The sequence below is a fragment of the Patiria miniata genome, unplaced genomic scaffold, assembly GCF_015706575.1.
Source record: "Patiria miniata isolate m_02_andy unplaced genomic scaffold, ASM1570657v1 HiC_scaffold_7, whole genome shotgun sequence".
Classification (NCBI taxonomy): Eukaryota; Metazoa; Echinodermata; class Asteroidea; order Valvatida; family Asterinidae; genus Patiria; species Patiria miniata.
In genome coordinates this window covers 43,903,007-43,924,044 of record NW_024037074.1, presented here as the reverse complement: position 1 = coordinate 43,924,044, position 21,038 = coordinate 43,903,007, and the positions used below count along the sequence as shown (strand labels likewise).

The 21,038-nt window shown below is 39.4% G+C and overlaps 1 protein-coding gene across 1 annotated transcript; it reads left to right on the top strand.

Annotated features, from left to right (window-relative positions):
* Window positions 1-75: 75 nt before the first annotated feature.
* Window positions 76-19,854, top strand: LOC119718854 (probable methylmalonate-semialdehyde dehydrogenase [acylating], mitochondrial). Its single transcript, XM_038188274.1, has 13 exons — window positions 76-220; window positions 4,316-4,354; window positions 4,758-4,832; window positions 6,509-6,670; window positions 7,189-7,267; window positions 7,775-7,898; window positions 9,005-9,035; window positions 9,518-9,665; window positions 10,093-10,274; window positions 10,856-10,985; window positions 12,006-12,187; window positions 12,763-12,942; window positions 17,945-19,854. The coding sequence occupies exons 1-13, from the start codon at window positions 191-193 to the stop codon at window positions 18,143-18,145; spliced, it is 1,563 nt and encodes a 520-aa protein (XP_038044202.1). The 5' UTR covers window positions 76-190; the 3' UTR covers window positions 18,146-19,854.
* Window positions 19,855-21,038: the final 1,184 nt, after the last annotated feature.

Here is a 21,038-nt window from a genome sequence, read left to right as displayed (position 1 = left end):
ATTTTTCCTCCCATATGCATAGAATATGGTCGCCGAGCTAGGGACACGACCACTTGACGATCTCGCTCTCAGTCGTACATATACAATGTACATGTTCACTGTGACGCGGTATCGCTTTTCTCGGCCTGCGCCTGGTTACAAGGTTGTAGGCCTCTACGACGTTTACGAAATCATCGAGGGTTGCTGAAAAATGTTACGTCTAACTTCTCGCGTTCCAGGGGTGGGTCATTGCAGGTTTTAGAGCATATTTTGCATTTATTAGTGATGTTATGGTATTTATTATGTTCTGTGAAAATAGACACTGTGCAAAAGTCACATTTACACCATTTATTTTAGCTTGAGTAACTCCAGCTGACATGCTCCATATTCATTCACATGTTACATGTGAATGAATAATGGAGCATGTCAATTGTCAGCTGGAGTTATAATACTAATGGTTGTTAATGTTCTGGTCATGCTGGTTCATTCCTTCATTCATTCATTCGGTTGCTGCAGCTAGCATGCAGTGCATGCAGTGCATGCAGTGCATGCAGTGGGCTAGCTCTACTGAGTGGAGCATTGAACTACTACAGTAGTCAAGTAGTTCAACGCTCCACTCGGTCATTTGTCGGTAGAGCTAGCAGTGGGTGTGTACGTGTACGTGTGGATCATCCATCAGCCGAATCATGTCGGCGCTGCGCCGCCACGCCGTCGTACGTTAATCCAGTGTGAGCACTGATCTCTAGTGACTAGTCTATATAGCGGATATCCATACATTGTCACACAGTAGACTTTGCATATTGACCAATTCGCCCCTGGTCTCACGAAGATGGCCGCGTATAATACGATTACGAACGTTCTACGCGTATACAGCGCGCTGTGTCTATCAAGAGTTGATGTGCATTTTGGTCACGTGCACGTATTATGATGTTCTTAAAAGGACACATTTCCGTAGGCGTTGTGATTTATTTCCAAAACGCCGAAAAAGTGAACTGCGGCATTAAAAAAAACAGTAAACCATGACGTTCGAAAAATTGTAACCCGTGGTCAGTGGAGGTGGTCAAAATATAAGTCAAGTGAACCGCGATGTTGCAAAAGTAATCATGCTGTCTATAAAGATGGCAACTTATCCTTTGTAGATCACCAGCTGGTCTCACCGGTCTCACCAATATGGCGTCAAATTCATTCATTGTGCGGCTCTTTGTCCGCTATCCAGTCTTTATATAGAGATCAGTGGGTGTGTGACTGTGTGACGGTGTCATGCGCTTTCTTGTGATTTGCATATAATCATAAGAATGCGCATTCTTATGATTGCGCAACTGAATCCCTGCGCAGTCTTCGATAAGAATAATTATTCTTCCAGATTGAGTGCACGGAAAGAATGTTGCATCCTGACGCCACTTCAGCAGTTGTGTACAAGTCTATGGAGAGTCAAGAAACTTTTCCAAATATTTCCTAACAAAATTGGAAATGTTTCTCATTCCCAGATTCCTGTCTTTGCAACATTTTAATGAATGACCTTAGCTATGATCAATTTCGACCCTCGGTCACCCTCCATTATCTGTGCAGATAACGCTTGCAAAGCGCGCGTGTTGTTACACACAAATCGAAGGTGAGTGCGTCGAAAAAGGACCGCGTGGCTTTAGGGGGTCGGACGATATATGAAGAAAACAGTGGCGTCAGGTTGCAACATTCTTTTTGAGCGCATGTTGTTAAAGGGAAGATAGAAGTATTACAACATTTGCAAACATCAAAAAACGAAATGATCAGATTATCACGAAATATCTTACGGGATGGTTAGGGGATGACAGTCTAAAGCATCCTGTAAAATCGTGGCTCCTGGTGTGCTGACATTTTCAAGAAAAATGGTATTTTTCCAATGGCAACGCTGGTCGGCCGACCAACATTGGAGAAAACTGGCTTTTTTTCAAAAAGTGCTCTTAATTTTTCGTAACCTAGTTTTTCCAGATTTTCTTTGCAATTGATTACACACCTGTGAAGGGGTTCAAGCCTGCCGAACAGATTCTCGGACCTTACAAAGTTGACAAACTGCTCCGTTTCTTTTAAGTGGGGTCAGGGAACCAGACTCTAAGAACATGATTGGTTTTCTTGGTTTTTCCAGCATCTTCAAGCCCAAGACGTGAAACAAGTCAGTTTAACAATATTTGCTATAGGCCCTATCATTCTAATCCCTCAAATCCATTTACTACTGAAAATTAATTGCAGCAAGAGCATATGTTGTACATTTCTTTTAAGAATGCGCAACAAGCATGCTTGTCACTGCAGAGCACTAGTCCGAGTAACTAAACTAGGACTCTAAGGCTAAAAAAAAAAGTCTCCGGTTTCTGGTATGAGCGCGCGTCGCTGTAGCCATGTGCGTCGGCAAAATGAAAAAAAAAAAAATTTCAATGAAAGATGATGTTTCAAACAGGGCAATAGTAGAGTCCTACGATCATATTATATAGTGCATCGCGTTTATCAATCATTTGTTTGGATATTTTCACTCGTACCCCCAATCAGAATCTTCAGATTTCACCCCAAAGCAGTCCTCAAACTGCCTGATGAGCCCCTGTAGGCTTCAGTGGGAATTAAAATTGCAAATGGTGGTGCTTAGGTTTACATACCTTTGGAAAGAAAAGAGAAATTTCACCTCCAATTCGGGAAACATCCTCGTCGCACTCGCCATGTTTGAGGCTGCATTTTGAATTCAGGAGAAATTGACTTGTGCATGGCTCTTGGCTAGACTGTGTCGTGGCTACTATCAGTGGACCAATCACAGGGCACTTTGATTGGTCACCGTAGAGACGCTCAATTGAAGAGTGTGATTGGCCCATTGAAGAGTTTGATTGGGAGCACGAGTGAAAATGATCCCCCAAAAATATAGGTAAACGCGATGTACTGTATGATCCTACTAGGACTCTACTATCGCCCAGCCATGTCCAAATGTTAAAAAAGGCGATCCGTAGAGTCCAAAATACTCCGACTAGCAGAGCACTGGCTGCGCTTGGCGAGTCTAGCTGCCTCCTTGTTTACTGACTCTGGGGCTGTATTTAAATAATTATACTTTTGCTACGCAAGGTGACTAGGGAAAAGAGTTAATGATAAACTCATGAAAAGTAGAGTGGAAATGACAGGACACATGTTGGGAGGGGGGAATAAGAGATACATGTATACAGTGTAGTGGAAAGAATTCTGATTTTTGGGATTACAAAAGCGGGGGGGGGGGGGGGGGACGACTAGGAAAAGCACCAGATACGGTAATATGTAGTGAAAAATTCTGTGATTCCACATAGTCATATACATTGTACTTAGTACAAAAATATTCAAATGACATTCAAATAATGTCTTTACAAAGTGAGGTCTAAAAATGTAGCTAACTAGAGAAATTGTAGTTGGATATATGTATAGTTTAAATTTGTCACAGGCTGAGTTATGGGACTAGTATTATTAGCGCTGCTGAAGGCTGTCTGGAATAACTTAAAAAGTGGGATAACTGATGAACTGGTTTCAATCATTTATCATAATGGCTATCAGTGTGTGTACTGGACTAAAGAAAAAGCCAACAATGTTATCAACTGTCATCCGATTATGTTTGAGCTGCATTATAACTCCTTTATCAAGGTTGTTGAGAATGCATGGATAGGGCTTACATAAATACAGTCACAGTAAATCTTTAACCCTATCCGCCCTGAATCCTTCAAAATCCTCTTTGCCAATGTGGAGGAATTTGGAGGATTGAGGTTACATGGCAAAAGTGCATTTCTGATTTCATAGGATGCACTTTGTCAAGGTCTTGGGCCGAACCTTGTGTTGTTTTTGCTCAGCCATGCATAAATATAGGCCTGGATTATGCTTGAAATCCTCCGTACTGCTCCAGGATGTCACTGGCCAAGCCTCAACATATTGACAGTCACTGCCGCAGGATTTTGCAGGATTCAGGCAGTGGTCACCCCTCCATGGACCATATTCACGAAATAATTAAGGAATTTGCATGATGGAGGCTATGCTATTTTTTTTCATTAGGCCAATTGGAGGTTTTTGCAGTATTGAGGTTACATTTTAGCAAATAGGCCTAAGGGGCTAAACAGACAGAGGGTCTTTTTTCTAACTTGTATAAATAAATGATGTTGATAACCCATTAGCACTTATACTACATTGTTTTAGATTGTGTTTATTCACTGAACGATCAATAAAACCATAAAGTGCTCCTGGGGTTTTGAGTGTAACAGTGACTAATGGGCAGGGCGGTTTCGGGCGCAGTGCCTAAAGGTTTAACCTGAGTTGTTTACTTTATTTCTAATAATATTTTTGGTAATGTCTGATTTTGTTATTGCAGGTCCTGGGTGCCCTCAGAAGATACAGCAGCCATGCAGCAGTAAGTTCACCATTTACACTGTAGTGTGGACATCCCTAAATAGAACAGTTTATAAGGACTTGCCAAACATCTCAAGACAAGTCAGACTTGCCAAAAATCAGAACACTGAAACAAACGATGGGGTTGGTGCGTTACCACGCAAAGTATTTACACATGAGATGGAACAAGTTCAAAAGAAAGTTAAATGCCTTGTTGCCTAGCAGTAAAGTTCTATTCTTCGGTTTTTGTACAGCACATAAACCACTGCATAAGATTACTTCAGACCTGTGATTGCATTCTGCATAATTGAAATAGATTGTCGGCATAATTGTGTTTCCTTTTAAGTGTGTTTCAGTAAGATACTTGGTAAGATTATTGACATAAATGATACAAGTACTTAAATGTTAATTCACTTTTTCCTCAGCCCACAACAAAGATGTTCATCAATGGAGAGTTTGTGGAATCTAAAACAACAGAATGGATTGATCTCCACAATCCGGTAAGCTATCGACCGTATATTTTGTAACATTTGTGTGCAAATGCATGCTGGTGTGCATGTTGAGCATTGTCCGTGGCGCGTATTGTTCCCAAGAGAGCGCGCGCCACAGAGTTGGGTTCAAACATTTCGTGAAGGGGTGGTTTGAAAGAGAGAAATACATTTTCCACCATCTTTGTAATAAAAAAGAATTTTATTATGCCCCGCGGCGAAGCCGAAGGGGCATACTGTTTCCGCCTTGTCCTTCCGTGGGTGGGTGGGTGTGTGGGTGTGTGTGTGGGTGGGTGGGTGTGTGGGTGTGTGTGTCCGGATAAATCGTGTCAGCGCGATAACTTGAGAAATACTTAACATATGAACTTCAAATTTGGTTTGTGGATTGTTCTTGGTAATCCTAAGAAGCCTATTGCATTTGGGGCCAAAAGGTCAAGGGTCAAGTTCACAGTGGCTAAAACAATAGAAATCTTGTCAGCGCGATAACTTGAGAAATACTTAACATATGAACTTCCAATTTGGTTTGTGGATTGTTCTTGGTAATCCTAAGAAGCCTATTGCATTTGGGGCCAAAAGGTCAAGGGTCAAGTTCACAGTGGCTAAAACAATAGAAATCTTGTCAGCGCGATAACTTGAGAAATACTTAACATATGAACTTCAAATTTGGTTTGTGGATTGTTCTTGGTAATCCTAAGAAGCCTATTGCATTTGGGGCCAAAAGGTCAAGGGTCAAGTTCACAGTGGCTAAAACAATAGAAATCTTGTCAGCGCGATAACTTGAGAAATACTTTACATGTGAACTTCAAATTTGGTTTGTAGATTGTTCTTGGTAATCCTAAGAAGCCTATTGCATTTGGGGCCAAAAGGTCAAGGGTCAAGTTCACAGTGGCTAAAACAATAGAAATCTTGTCAGCGCGATAACTTGAGAAATACTTAACATATGAACTTCCAATTTGGTTTGTGGATTGTTCTTGGCAATCCTAAGAAGCCTATTGCATTTGGGGCCAAAAGGTCAAGGGTCAAGTTCACAGTGGCTAAAACAATAGAAATCTTGTCAGCGCGATAACTTGAGAAATACTTAACATATGAACTTCCAATTTGGTTTGTGGATTGTTCTTGGTAATCTTAAGAAGCCTTTTGCATTTGGGGCCAAAGGTCAAGTTCACAGTGGCTAAAACAATAGAAATCTTGTCAGCGCGATAACTTGAGAAATACTTTATTCTGAGATTATTGGGATTAGGGATTAATTCATATAAAACCTACAGAAGACACTAATGCTGTCAATGAATGTTCCAAGTCACCAAGGTACATGTAAGTTGATGTTAAAAGAGTGGTGTTATGTCATGGGAACAGTCACGGTTGCGGGGCATTTGTGTTTGTAAACACACCTGACTTGTTTTAACTGTGTTCAGGTTTAAATAATTAAAAATATTCAAAACAAGCAGAAACTGTGGGTGAAGTGTTATAAAAATATTGAATGCTTTATCTCGTGGTGAAGTACTAGCTCGCCCTGTGAAGCAGTGACGTGCAAAGTCTATCTTTAGCCTAGCCCAGGGGTCTGTTCTCCTGGGTGAACTCTTCATGTACTCCATCACGGGATATATAAGCAGAGGCCATATGGGCTATTTACCTGGTATCCCCGTCTACATAAATGGTACAATTGAGCTGCTTTCCTTCATAACCTGCAGGCAACCAATGAAGTGGTAACCCGTGTTCCAAAGTGTACCCAAGATGAAATGCAGTCAGCAGTGGATGCAGCTGTAGCAGCATTCCCATCATGGTCTGAGACATCCATCATGACCAGACAACAGATCATGTTCAGATATCAGCATCTCATCAAAGAGAACCTGGTAGGTAATATGTGAGGTCAGAGGTCACAGAGGTCAAGGGGTCAAAATTTATCCAGGAAAAATGTATTTATGCCTGGTGGAATGTCCACCATGGCCTGAGACATCCATCCTGACGAGACAGGTCACAGTGATAAATGATACAGAAACGCTCCAGACTTTTCCCCTTCCCATCCCTGCCCTTAAAATAAGTTCTTTCAATAGTACACATTTTGACTTAACTATAGTGAAGTAAAATTGTTGAACAAAAAGGTTGGCAATATCTAGGTTTTGACTTGTTTGTTTTTTGGACCAAAAAGATCCGTTTTTTCATCGGAAAGGTATTTATGAATGGGAATAACTATGTGCTTGGTCGGTATTAAACATTCGGTTTTAGACCGGTTGGAGTCTGGAGTGCTGATAATTACCCCTTGTTCACCTCGGGTAATTATCACCCATCCAGACTCCAGCCTGTCTTAAACAGAGTGTTTAATACCTCCTAAACACACATTTATTCCCTTATTAATTTGTTTTCATTTCAGAGTGAGATTGCTAAGAGTATCACGTTGGAGCAGGGCAAGACATTAGTTGATGCTGAGGGTGATGTCATGAGAGGCTTACGTAAGTATCTTCTTTGTGTCAATTGTCAACGCCAAGGGTCTTAAAATCATGGTACATTATTGTTTGGTGCACCATGAAGTGACAAATAGAATAGTTTCTTGTTTTCAAGTTTTAGCCTTATTTTATGTCCTATAACTGACAAATCTGCCTTTACTAACCCCCCCCCCCCCCCCCCCCACTGAAAAATATTCTCCCAAACGTCGCAAAATATTAACAGGGGTTCAGCTTGGGGAAGTGGTACTTGCCTTGCCTTTCCCCTCTAGGCCCAGGTTCAAATCCCTCTGGTATCAACATACTGGTATGTTTTCAGTCTGTACCTGATTCTGTGGGTTTTTTTTACCTTGAATGTCATTCTGGGGTTTTCCTCCCACCTCTTACAATTGTCCTTACCTGCTTCAACTTCTACTAAGGGACCTCACTGGAAATCAATTGAAAGACTTGCAAGAATAATGATAATGAAAAAAAAATTGCACAACTGAATGTTTTTTATTTGTTTCATTTTCATAGAGGTTGTCGAGCACACATGTAACATTACTTCCCTTCAGTTGGGTGAAACACTGCCGTCCATTGCTAAGGACATGGATACATACACAATGAGAGTTCCCCTGGGTGTCTGCGCTGGAATTACACCGTAAGATTGCTATAATATATCCATTGATGATTTGGTTCCGTCTACCAGAGGCAAGGCTGTAGTATTGAAATTCATGACTTTGTTATAGTTTTGTTATTCAAAATGTTCTTCGGGGATAATACAAACTTAAACAGGCACTACCTGGAGGTTTACCTCGAGGTTTTACAGGGTTAAACTGATTTACCGCTTGCTTAATTCTGCATTCTTCTCGTAAACAAGACTCAGCAATTGATCCATAAATTTAACCCCCCCCCCCCAAAAAAAAGGTTTTGGTTGATTTATAAATCCATTTATTTCACCTCACACTTAAGAGGTATGTCTCATGCTGCTAAATAGATTGAGTGAAGAGGAGCATTATGGTAGCCCACTGTACCATCATCAGTTGTGTGTGATTCTTAAAGGCCTGTTAGATTTAATGTTTCCACAATCAGTTTTGTTCATTTTCAGGGCATTCACAATATCAACATTGCATGTTTGCAAAGAACCTCCGTGATTCTGCCAAAAATATTACCTCTACTTGGCCCATTAAACTTTAACCCTAACTCCCTTGGCCTTTTGCTAGGATGTAGCCTCAATCCTGCAAGATCCTCCAATTGGCCTCATGGAAAAATAGCATATAGCCTCAATCCTGCAAATTCCTCCGTTATTTCTTGAATATGGTCCATGGAGGGGTGACCACTGCCTGAATGCTGCAAAATCCTCCGGCTATGACTGTCAATAGGCTGAGGCAGAGGCAGTGACATCCTGGAGCAGTGCGGAGGATTTCAAGTATTATCAAGGACTAAATTTATGCTAGGCTGGGCGTAAACAACACAAGGTTCGGCCCAAGACCTTGACATAGTGTGTCCTCCGAAATCAGCGATGCACTTTTGCCATGTAACCTCAATCCTGCAAATTCCTCCAATTTGCAAAAAGGATTTTGGAGGATTTGGGATGGTTAGGGTTAATATTGATTCATGAAACCTCACATAGAGTATTGTTAGCTTGGCTATTCAGTACGTCAATCTGCAAAATCCTGGTTTTGAAGATCAGGGAACATCCAAGGTTTCCCTGAGAAATAATATTGATGAGAAATTATGTGAAATGTTTTTGTTTTTTTATCGTAGGTTCAACTTCCCAGCCATGATTCCTCTGTGGGTAAGAGCAAATTTCTCATATTTGTATTCATGTGGACTCAAAAGTGTAAGTTGGTGGTTGCACCATGTAAAAGCAAATCTCCTGAACATCTGTCTGAAACGTAGAGTTTCTACCAGGTCTTGCAAACCAACACAAACTGACAAAAGAGATTTAATTCAATATTGCACAGTACAAAACTTCCAGTTATGTAAGTGTAAGAAACTTCACAAGTTAAAGGGTACGTGTACTAGTGCAATTCATTGAAGTGATTGCTGTCATAAACTGGTTCCTTTCTTGACACCATCTACCTGTTGTATGTTCACAGTAGCCACTTTATGCCGTGACAATACATTGTTTGACACCATCTACATGTACACGTTAGATCTTCCCTGTAGCCACTGTGTGCGGTAAAGGTTAATTTTTGACACCATCTACATGTTAGATTTTGCCAGTAGACACTGTATGCAGTAACAATGTCTTTCTTGGAATCATCTACAAATTAGATGTTCCCCGTAGCGGCTGTATGCGGTAACACCTATGTCATCAAGCCATCTGAGCGTGATCCAGGAGCATGTATGATGCTGGTAGAGATGGCTAAACAAGCTGGGTTGCCTGCTGGTGTAGTCAATGTCATCCATGGCCAACATGATGGTGAGTTATCGTCATAGAGTCGATTGACTGTACACCGATCCATAAAGCCCAGCTCACGGCACATGAGGGGAACAAGTGCGCCTGTCCAATGCCACATAGTACGGCAGATAGGTGATGGGAATGTTCGTTTGATGATAAAAACATGGTATTTGCCACACAGTCAGAGTATGTCTTGAGAAAGAAATTTTGCTATAGGGCCATCACAGATTTGTCCTTTGAAAAAATATAGGTAGAATAACAAGCAATAGCAACCATTTTACAAATTGTGAAAATTAGATACACAAACGCCACAAACAATCAGTGGAAGTTGAGTAGAAATTAAATCCTAGTTTGGAAAGCAAAATAAAGAGAGCTGGCATAAAGATGGAGAACAGTTATTAATACATATTTTTTAAATTAATACATATGGATTTTTTTGCCATTCCAGCTGTGAATTTCATCTGTGACAGTCCCGCCATCAAGGCTATCTCCTTCGTGGGTTCTGATCAGGCTGGGATCTATATCCATGAGCGTGGTAGTAAGAATGGTAAGAGAGTCCAGGCTAACATGGGTGCCAAGAATCACGGTGTCATCATGCCAGATGCTAACAAGGAAAACACTCTCAACCAGGTAAGTGCCTTAACACTATAGTGACATTGTTTTACAGAACAAACAGCATTGTGGAAATAAATACTGATATTGAGTTGATTTTAATTGAATTGAATGGTTGAAGTCTTACATCAGGTTTCTTTTCTAAAGTAATCTCCACCAAGCCTGGTAACTTATTTGTCTAAATGACCTCAACATGATGGAGATTATTTCGGCAAATAAGTTTGGCAAAGTTTTCCCTTGGAACCTCTTCAACATAACTGAAAGCATCTTTACTACATCACTCCAACTTTGTGATTGCAAAGTCCAGAGTGTCAAAATTTAACAATTATAACATCTGATTACTAACACGCAAGCTCTGTACTGGGTGACCTTTCTTCCTTTGAAATGTCAACTCCTTTAATGTAGCTTGTATTTCTCTATACAATTTGCTGCAGATATCTTGCTCTTAAATTCTTGACATTGTGGATTGATTTTCTCATTTCCAGTTCCATTTCCATTTATAGATTTCTCATTGTCAATTAATCCAGAGAATGTCTAGCTTCTCAATTCACATTGACTATCATGCTCTTCCTGACATTGTATTGTGCATCTCTTTACAGCTGTGTGGTGCAGCCTTTGGTGCAGCTGGCCAGCGATGTATGGCACTCACGACGGCTGTATTCGTTGGCGAATCCAAGGAATGGATCCCAGATTTGGTAGAAAGAGCTAAGAATCTCAAGGTCAATGCAGGTATGGGAGACATACCAGATAACACTCAGGAAATCCTGAATCTTGGCATAGTATGATTACAGCAATGTTGTAGTCAAGTTCATGGAGATTACATTCAGCTAAGAACCAGTCACACGCCATTGTGTGGCTTTTGGCTGGTAATCAGTTTCTGCTAAGTTAATATTTTCTATGCTTAGCAAACTTTTGCGCTTAGCAGCTCTATAGAAAAACAGACCCAAATCCAAGAGCAAAACCAAACCAAGGAGGACTTTGTCTTAATCCAAAACTAATAAACATGGGCACAGGTGCAGAGTTGATTTCAGCCCTAGCTTGATGGTAGACCTCAGTTTAGAACACACACAAAGACTTTGGCATATTCTCAAAGGGCTCATTCATAATGAAATCTGAACACTCCATTTTGAGATTCTCCCTCAGATGTGCACTTCAAATTTCTGTATTCACCCTTACGTTGACTACAGACAGTTTCCCCTTATCGATTATTTGATGACTTGTAATTTCAGTGAGTAAATCATCTTGATTCGAATTACAAAATGCAAGGCAATTCGGAAAGTTGCCCCCTAAAATTTACAAGTTGTCGTTCAAAAAAGTATTTTGTTATTTAAAAAAATTTAGCTGTTTGCTGTACAAAATCTTTTTACAAAATATATCACTTAATTTTATGGTAGGAACTAATTAGGCTCTCTCACTGACCCACGTAACCCGGCCACGTCCGGGTACCTGAAAGTCAGCGTCACCATTGTAGTAGGCAAATATGGTATAGCACCATACGCAGTAGGAACCGGTAGTAGGCAAGCCTTCAAAGCTTTGATGGATGGCAAAAACTGTGAGTACAAACATGGAGCCAACACCCAGTGCTGGATAGGCACAATTATGACAACTTCAACGGCACAGGTAGTGACCATTATGCCTACTGCAATGGTGGCCAATCACAGGGTAAACGGATGGTCACATGGTGCATTGACTTCATACGATTGGACCTATGTAAATAACTCATGTTCAAATGTGTATTCTTTCATCAAGGTGATCAACCGGGGGCTGATCTTGGCCCACTGATATCACCAGCATCCAAGACTAGAGTATGTGACTTGGTCCAATCAGGAGTGGATGAAGGAGCAACTATGCTGCTGGATGGACGAGATATCAAAGTACCTGGCTATGAACAGGGAAACTTTGTTGGACCAACACTCCTGTCTGATGTCAAGGTATGTAGGTTGGATAGGATTAGATAAACCCCTATGCCTTGAGTAAATTCATTGGAGGTTGAGGTTAGATCAAATTTGATTATTATTAATCTATTTCTGGTAGTGAAACCAAGGATTTTTCAAAAGCGCCCATGGCACTGTAGCTGCCATGCCCGATGAGACCTTTAAATGGAGAAAAAGGTAATGAAGAAATGTTCAGTCTAAGAGGTGGAAGGAAAACCCCAGACAAATATTCTGGGGAAACCTATGGAATCCGGTAGGGAATGAAAACCAAATGCTGTGCGTGAATCAAGGAAGCAATGATCTGCCTCCCCTGAATGTTTGATCTATCTCCACTCGTTCCACTCATTCACACTTCATACAGGCCTCCCCAATTTTTTCATCACTTGTTTTCGTATCTTACATCTTGTTTCTTATCTGCCTTCTCACCACGGTTTTTTTTATCTGTCAATCTGTTATGAATCCATTGGTTGGCATAGTCTTCCCTTTATGTATACCTTATGCTAAAGTTATTTCTTGACATTTGATAGGATAAACCATTTTTTTTCTTCACTTTTATCCCTCTTTCAACCAAGACTGACATGAAATGCTATAAGGAGGAGATTTTTGGTCCAGTTCTCCTTGTCATCACCGTGGATACCATGGATGAAGCTATCAATTTGATAAATGAGAACATGTACGGCAATGGTACCGCCATCTTTACTACCAATGGGGCCACTGCCAGGCAGTATACAGAAAGGATTGATGTTGGGCAGGTAAGACATTATGAAGCTATAGATATGATCAATAAGAACATGTATGGCAACGGTACCGCCATCTTTACTACCAATGGGGCCACTGCCAGGCAGTAAACAGAAAGGATTGATGTTGGGCAGGTAAGACATTATGAAGCTATAGATCTGATCAATAAGAACATGTATGGCAATGGTACTGCCATCTTTACTACCAATGGGGCCACTGCCAGGCAGTAAACAGAAAGGATTGATGTTGGGCAGGTAAGACATTATAAAGCTATAGATCTGATCAATTAGAACATGTATGGCAACGGTACCGCCATCTTTACTACCAATGGGGCCACTGCCAGGCAGTAAACAGAAAGGATTGATGTTGGGCAGGTAAGACATCATGAAGCTATAGATCTGATCAATAAGAACATGTATGGCAATGGTACCGCCATCTTTACTACCAATGGGGCCACTGCCAGGCAGTAAACAGAAAGGATTGATGTTGGGCAGGTAAGACATCATGAAGCTATAGATCTGATCAATAAGAACATGTATGGCAATGGTACCGCCATCTTTACTACCAATGGGGCCAGTGCCAGGCAGTAAACAGAAAGGATTGATGTTGGGCAGGTAAGACATTATAAAGCTATAGATCTGATCAATTAGAACATGTATGGCAACGGTACCGCCATCTTTACTACCAATGGGGCCACTGCCAGGCAGTAAACAGAAAGGATTGATGTTGGGCAGGTAAGACATCATGAAGCTATAGATCTGATCAATAAGAACATGTATGGCAATGGTACTGCCATCTTTACTACCAATGGGGCCACTGCCAGGCAGTAAACAGAAAGGATTGATGTTGGGCAGGTAAGACATCATGAAGCTATAGATCTGATCAATAAGAACATGTATGGCAATGGTACCACCATCTTTACTACCAATGGGGCCACTGCCAGGCAGTAAACAGAAAGGATTGATGTTGGGCAGGTAAGACATCATGAAGCTATAGATCTGATCAATAAGAACATGTATGGCAATGGTACCGCCATCTTTACTACCAATGGGGCCACTGCCAGGCAGTAAACAGAAAGGATTGATGTTGGGCAGGTAAGACATCATGAAGCTATAGATCTGATCAATAAGAACATGTATGGCAATGGTACCGCCATCTTTACTACCAATGGGGCCACTGCCAGGCAGTAAACAGAAAGGATTGATGTTGGGCAGGTAAGACATTATGAAGCTATAGATCTGATCAATAAGAACATGTATGGCAATGGTACCGCCATCTTTACTACCAATGGGGCCACTGCCATGCAGTATACAGAAAGGATTGAAGTTGGACAGGTAAGACATTATGAAGCTATAGATCTGATCAATAAGAACATGTATGGCAATGGTACTGCCATCTTTACTACCAATGGGGCCACTGCCAGGCAGTATACAGAAAGGATTGAAGTTGGACAGGTAAGACGACATGGAATACAGACTCGTCCAGTCTGGGTTTCTCAGTTGTCAGGTAGAGATTGATAATCTGCAAGAATTTAATCTAATGTAGCTTTTAAATTAAGTACAATATGCTCAGTAAATGTTGCTCAAGTTTTTAATTTCATTTATGTAGACCTAGACCTAGCTCTAGACAACTGATTCGGATGCAGCCTAGGTCAACTGAGTGATATCACAACCCCACACTCCCTACTTCTCCCTCTCTCGCCTCTCAACATGCTCACATCCTCCAGAAATTTGAAAAAAAGGACTCTCCACGGCAAACTCTTGGTGGGGAACTGCATTGAGAATTGCCCAAATTGTTTGAACAGATTCATGACATCCAGAGTCAGAATCTGGAAATGTCATGTTGGGATAGCATTTAGCATACCGGTACATGTATGTTATGTCATAAGGACGGGATACCGGTATATGCATATTTCAGAAATAGAAAGTTGACTTTCATCTTCACAGCTCCCTCTTGAGCTTCAAAGATGCTGCCTTTCTTTAATACATGTCATGCTAATGCAGTGCTTTATTTGTACATGTATGCGTGCATTTACATGTCTGTAAATTGTTTGGCCCCTTCATTAGTCAATCCCACAATAACATTCCGGCCTATTTTAGCCGGACTTTGGCAGATCTGACCATGAAATCTTTGTAGGCTGTGTTCAGACCTCACTATATAAAAATCCATTATGACGAAGTTACAATGTACTTGGGCTGTGGAGCTACATGTATTCTACATGTCTTAGCGTAATAGCGACATGGTATCAGTACCATATCATATTATCACAGGAAATGAAATGGATATCTTTCTGTCTTAGATATTTTGCATTGGCACAAACACTTTTCATTAGCTTTCCCTCGGGCATTTCCATTTTTGTCCTTATTTTTCATGAGTACTGGTACATGTACACTAAGGGCACTGTTTATTATGACTTTTGTTTTCAATTGTGTCAACAATTGTTAGACTGAATCAGTTACTTATACATGTATCTTCTGTGACTCTTATGAGATGTTGCCTGTCAGGGTTTTTTTCTCAATCTGTATCAATTTTCACTTTGGAAAATGTCTTTAGAAGCTGTGGAAGACTTCAACTTATATGGTTTCTTCTGTAAAAAGCTTCACTGAAGTGAAAGTGTCTTTAATAGCATTTATAAATGGATCTGTATGTTAATATCAACAGTACACACGGACTGTGTTTATAAAACGTCAACCTACTTCCTGCTAAGGATTGATTGATGGCAAGATGTGGGAGGGAGATCTCATGAAAATAAACATTCTGGCGTGCACAGAGCTGAAGGAAAATCTCTCCAGCAAGGTTCTAGACATCCAAGTTTCTCCTTGTTTATTTAAAAAAAATCCCCCCCCCAACACACACATTACACATGGAAAAAAAAAATCTGCATCCATTCATATTACTGATATATTTATCAATATTATTTTGACAAATTTCAGAGCAGTCAATTAAAAGAAATATCTGAACTATAGTTCCTGAAGTTTTTATACTAAGAAAACTACAAAGAAACACATCCATGATAAATTCCTTGAAGCACACAACATTGAAATCTTATTATAAGATGGAATTTTTTGCACCGGATTTTTCAACGTCGGTGAAGGGCAAAACCTAAATTTGAATTGAAATCTTAAAAAAAAATTAATCCTAATTGTGGCAGTTGTTTTCACAATTGGTTTTTTTTTATTTTCACAAATATTGTTTCCATGGCACACGTAAGGAAGTGTGAAATAGACATTTTAAAACAGGGGTGTGGATTTTGATGGATTCAGGTACGTTAGGGTTATAAAGCACATGGAAATCTTTTTAAACAAATGGCCAAATTGTGGCAATTTTTTCACATTTTTTTAAATTTTCACAAATATTGTTTGCATGGCACACACAAGGAAGTGTGAAACAGATAATTTTGTGTTTGAGACAAACTCAAAGCGAAAGTAGACATTTTAGAACAGCAAGTCATTGGGTCTAAGTGAAACCAGCACATTAACCCAGTTTAATTAATCTATGCAGAAGTTTAGGTGAATTCCACTGAAGCTTGCAGTTGACCAAGTGTTGATGGAGTAAAGCAGGGAATGGATTATAGTCAGATCAACATGTTTTCTCTTAACATCAATCCAGCATTCAGTTGTCCAGACCTGTTATTTCTTCTTGGGACAGTGTTTATTTTGTGATTTATTTTCCTAAGTGGGTCTGCATCCCTCTGTGCACAGGACGTACTTTGCTGGACGTTTGCCTAATTCCACAGACCAATAGCAGGCTTGTTTTGATTTTGATTTGCGGAGAGGGAAATCAGGCGCCTCTGTCCTGATGGAGTGATGGATGAGTCCAGGCAACTTGGCTTTTTCTCTTAGGGGCTGAAATGTGATTTCCTTGTTATTATTGTTCATTCTGGCAGTGAACCAATGACTATAGAAAGTGACCAGACATAGACTGGTTGGTCTAGAGAGGACACGGAAGGAATTGGCACACTGTTCAGATGTGTAAGAGAAACTCTGGGGGTCTAAGTTGGGACTCAGTATACTCTGTTCTGTCTGTTTACCCTATACTCTGATACAAAAGCAATACTAAATCCATTTTCAAATATTCATAACCGAACATACGAAACCCAAATTATACAGATTTCCATCTTATAACAAATTATACAAGATTTTCCTTTGAGTTGAATATATACAGCACAAATAATTTACACTGTTTTCAAACCTATTTAATTTACAAAACCTTAGAAGCACCACGGTGCCTGATTACACTAGGGGTACATGTACCGGTAGTTAAGCTTTTACTCTTTATTGACTGCCTACTATTTTACTGTTTCAATCATTGTTGATTTATCATGTCAATCACACCGGTCTGCAGACATAATAGGCAGGCATCAGCCTTTGTGAATGGCTAAAAGTTTAAACATTTAAATGGTCTTACAAAATACTTGCTAAACGTTTACAAAATTAAACGCAAAGTCACATCCTTACTCCACCCCACCCTATCCATTTCAATTGACATTCATTGATTTCGGAAAGTTCAGGAGCTTTTCATATACAAGTACATGCAGAACATACATGTTACTCCACTCTGTAAGAAATCAATAGCATTCTGTGCACTTCCACTGTCAAGGGCCTCCAGTCTCCATGTGAACTAATCCTTCAAAATCCTCTAATCCTTTTCATGGATTTTGAAGGATTTGGGAGTGTCAGGGTAAATTGTAGACATAGTTGTTTGGTATAAGTCCAAATATTTAATCATCAAACTATACTTGCAAGGAACAATAACACCACAAAGGTGTTAAATGTACAGATCATAGAAAGCAAATGCAAACATTTCTTGTTCATTTGGTAATAAAAGTGTGATTTACCTCATGTTTACCACGGTATGTTATTGTTGACTGGAGAGGAATGAGTTGGAATGGCGAAAATGAATTGACACTTTTGAACCGAAAGTCACAAATATTACTCTCAATAGTGCATCTTTCTGCTTTTTGTCTCCCAATTTTGAATAATATTAATGTTTGACTTTTGACCATGTCCATCACAGATTGGTGTCAATGTGCCTATCCCAGTCCCACTGCCCATGTTCTCCTTCACCGGTTCCCGTGGCTCCTTCCGAGGAGATACCAACTTCTACGGCAAGCAGGGTATTCAGTTCTATACCCAATTGAAGACAGTGACCCAACTGTGGAAGGCAGAGGATGTATCTCACACTAAAGCGGCTGTAGCCATGCCTGTCATGAAGTAAAGTCGGCTTGATGAGTGGACGTCCTAAAGATTCGGAAAGATTGAGGTGAGAACAATTCTAATTATTGATAATCAAATTATCACTGTTTTGAATTAAAGCACATTAATGTGACTGTATGATTGGCTATGATGTAACAAACTCAACCACAAACCTGACAAGCAATATGAAGAATATTTATATCGTTTTGTTTGAACAATTAGACATTGGAAAAAAAGAGTAGTTTCTTTCCTGTGTGAAACTCATGGACGGTTGATATGAATTTTGAGAATGAAGATATTTTTCTTGTTATAAAAGATCAAATAACAATTGTTTGCAGTCACAAACAGAACGAAGCTTTTATTTTCAGTATATTCAGATTTGTACTGAGAAATATTTTGATGCATTTCATCAGCTAGATATAACAAAGGGGCTTTTGTTTTTGACAAACATTTCAAAGTTGTTTTGTGTACATTAAGATAATAACATATTTGCTTTCAGTTACATTTGGTTGTGTCTCTAAGTAAAAGTAGATTTCACTACTTTTTTAACATATCAGTTCCCTGTCTACCAACGTTTGTTATTTTGTTGCAGATTTCTTTTTTTTCCTGGAAGTACGTTTATTTAGAGGGTTGAAGTTCATCGTTTGTTTCATCTTTTGTGTAAAGTCTTAAACAATAACTAGAATGTTCATGGAGATTTTTATTCTTCCAAAATCATGGAAATTGGAAAATATCATTTTAATACTGGTTTTGGCATGGAAGGAGTTAGCAGATAAGTACATTTTAAAATTGTCTCAAATGGTTTTTAATTTAACATTCACATTTCCCGCTAGCTTTTGTGAAAGGAATGTCTCTTTCATCACCTTCACAGATATGGTAACATCCCTGAATTTTGACGATATTGATTCCTGGAACAATATTGCTATTTTTGTGAATACATGTAGTTACAAATGATACATGTACTAACAGTAGCTCATGAGTGATACTGACTTGATTGATATGTGATGGTCCAGTTGGGGTGTTTTCTTCATCGGAAATACATACCAGTATGTACTGATCTTGTCTTCTATGAATTCAGTGAGTTTCCGGCCCTGCAACAAATGTGGCCATGCTATTGTCATAACAACAGGTGACCAAAATCCATACTGATTGGCTAGTGGTAACAATTAGTTTATCACTGTGACGACAGGTGTTTAATAGGCCCAGCTTCCGTGAAACATTTGGTAGTGCCTTTTGTATGAGTGGTTTTGGAATGTTTGCAGAACTACAATTATCTTGCTTTCATGTAATATTTCAAATCATTACTTGGCTAATACTCTTAGTCTTTGAGACAACACTATAACCTTTCATTCTAGGATATCCTTTTCATGATGAAATTACAATGTACCGGTACCATGTACATGTATGCATTGCCGCATTTCAAATATATTGAGTATCCACCATTGAAGCACAAAATTAAGCTTTTGCAAAATTTATTTTGGTCTTACATGTACATGTACATTACCAATTAAAAATTAACTATACCTTAGTTTACGATTTGTCATTTTGCTTCAGAATACTATATAAAATAGTTTGAGATATATACAATAAGTATGCTGTCGTTTAAAAATAATGCTGTTTTAAATCCTAAAATTTTGTGAAACACAGTAACACATTAATAATGTATGTGATTTCTAATCAAGTACCAAAGAGAACAGAATAAATTTATATATTCTTCACAGAATCCTCTGACCTCTGCATTGTGTTGATTTTATTTTGTTATCTATTTTGTTACTTTTTTTCATCATTGTAGTGTTAATGCTAATAATTTCAGGTTGATATTGATAGAGTGAGGATTTTTTTTACCTTCTCAACAACAAAAATGAAACCCAAATCTTGTTAAGATTTGAGTTTATACCGTCGTCAGTATTAATGTTAAGGGAAGACAAGCATTAGGCCTAACGATGGAGATGCTTCAAAGACGTTGATATCACCCCCAGCTGTTGCATTTTTCATAATCTAGTTAATTCACAATTTACATTGACTAATGTGGATGAGTACCTGTACCTTGTAGATGAAGTCCATCTGATGAAGCTTCCGCTCTCAATTGGAAGCTTGATGTCCCATTCTAAGGACTTGAGTCTGATATACTCAAGTCTAATGAGTATTGCGTCCTTGGATTGTGGTTGAGTTTAATATGTTGAGTACGAGTTCCAATTCAGGAACAAATAAACCACTCAAGTACCTGTACCAGTGTTAGTGTTGTTGACTATGAATACTTAGGGAAGCTGTGAAGTGATTATTCAATCTGAGATCTAAAATACCTAAGTATGGTATTGACATCTTGTTTTAGTGAATTTTGGAAAAGATAAGATCTTGTTTGCAACTTCTTTGTAAATTTTAGTGAATGTTCTCGCATACTTTTCCACATGTGGATTTGGGTAAGATGCTTGGTCAGTTGTATCTGGTTTCTTTTTTTTTTTTAGTGCGTAGGTGGACCCAAAAATCAAAACAACAGTTACTTGGAAATGGCTCACCACAAAAACAAGGGATCAGTGGAAGTGTTAACATTTCCGGTGAAAATGTCCCTGCTTTGATTCTGACCGTAATTTGATCGCCGTGTTCCGGAGTCCGCCTAAATGAGATCTGATGATTTTACATCCCCCTGGCGTGGTTAAACCACTGTCGATCAGGACATCCAGTGTAAGAGAACCCTTCCTGACATGATCAAATTCCTCTTATTTAATACCAAAATCGATGACATAGTCCGGATGTTTTGTTCTCAACATTCACAGGTCAGTCATGCAAATTGTCTGATTTTTCTGTTAGGTAGATTCCACTGAGCATAAATCTCACAGTGATATCCATCTGTGTCCATGCATCGTTGAAGGCTGTCTTGGATTTATCTGTTCTTTTGTTGATTTCTCAGTGCTCTG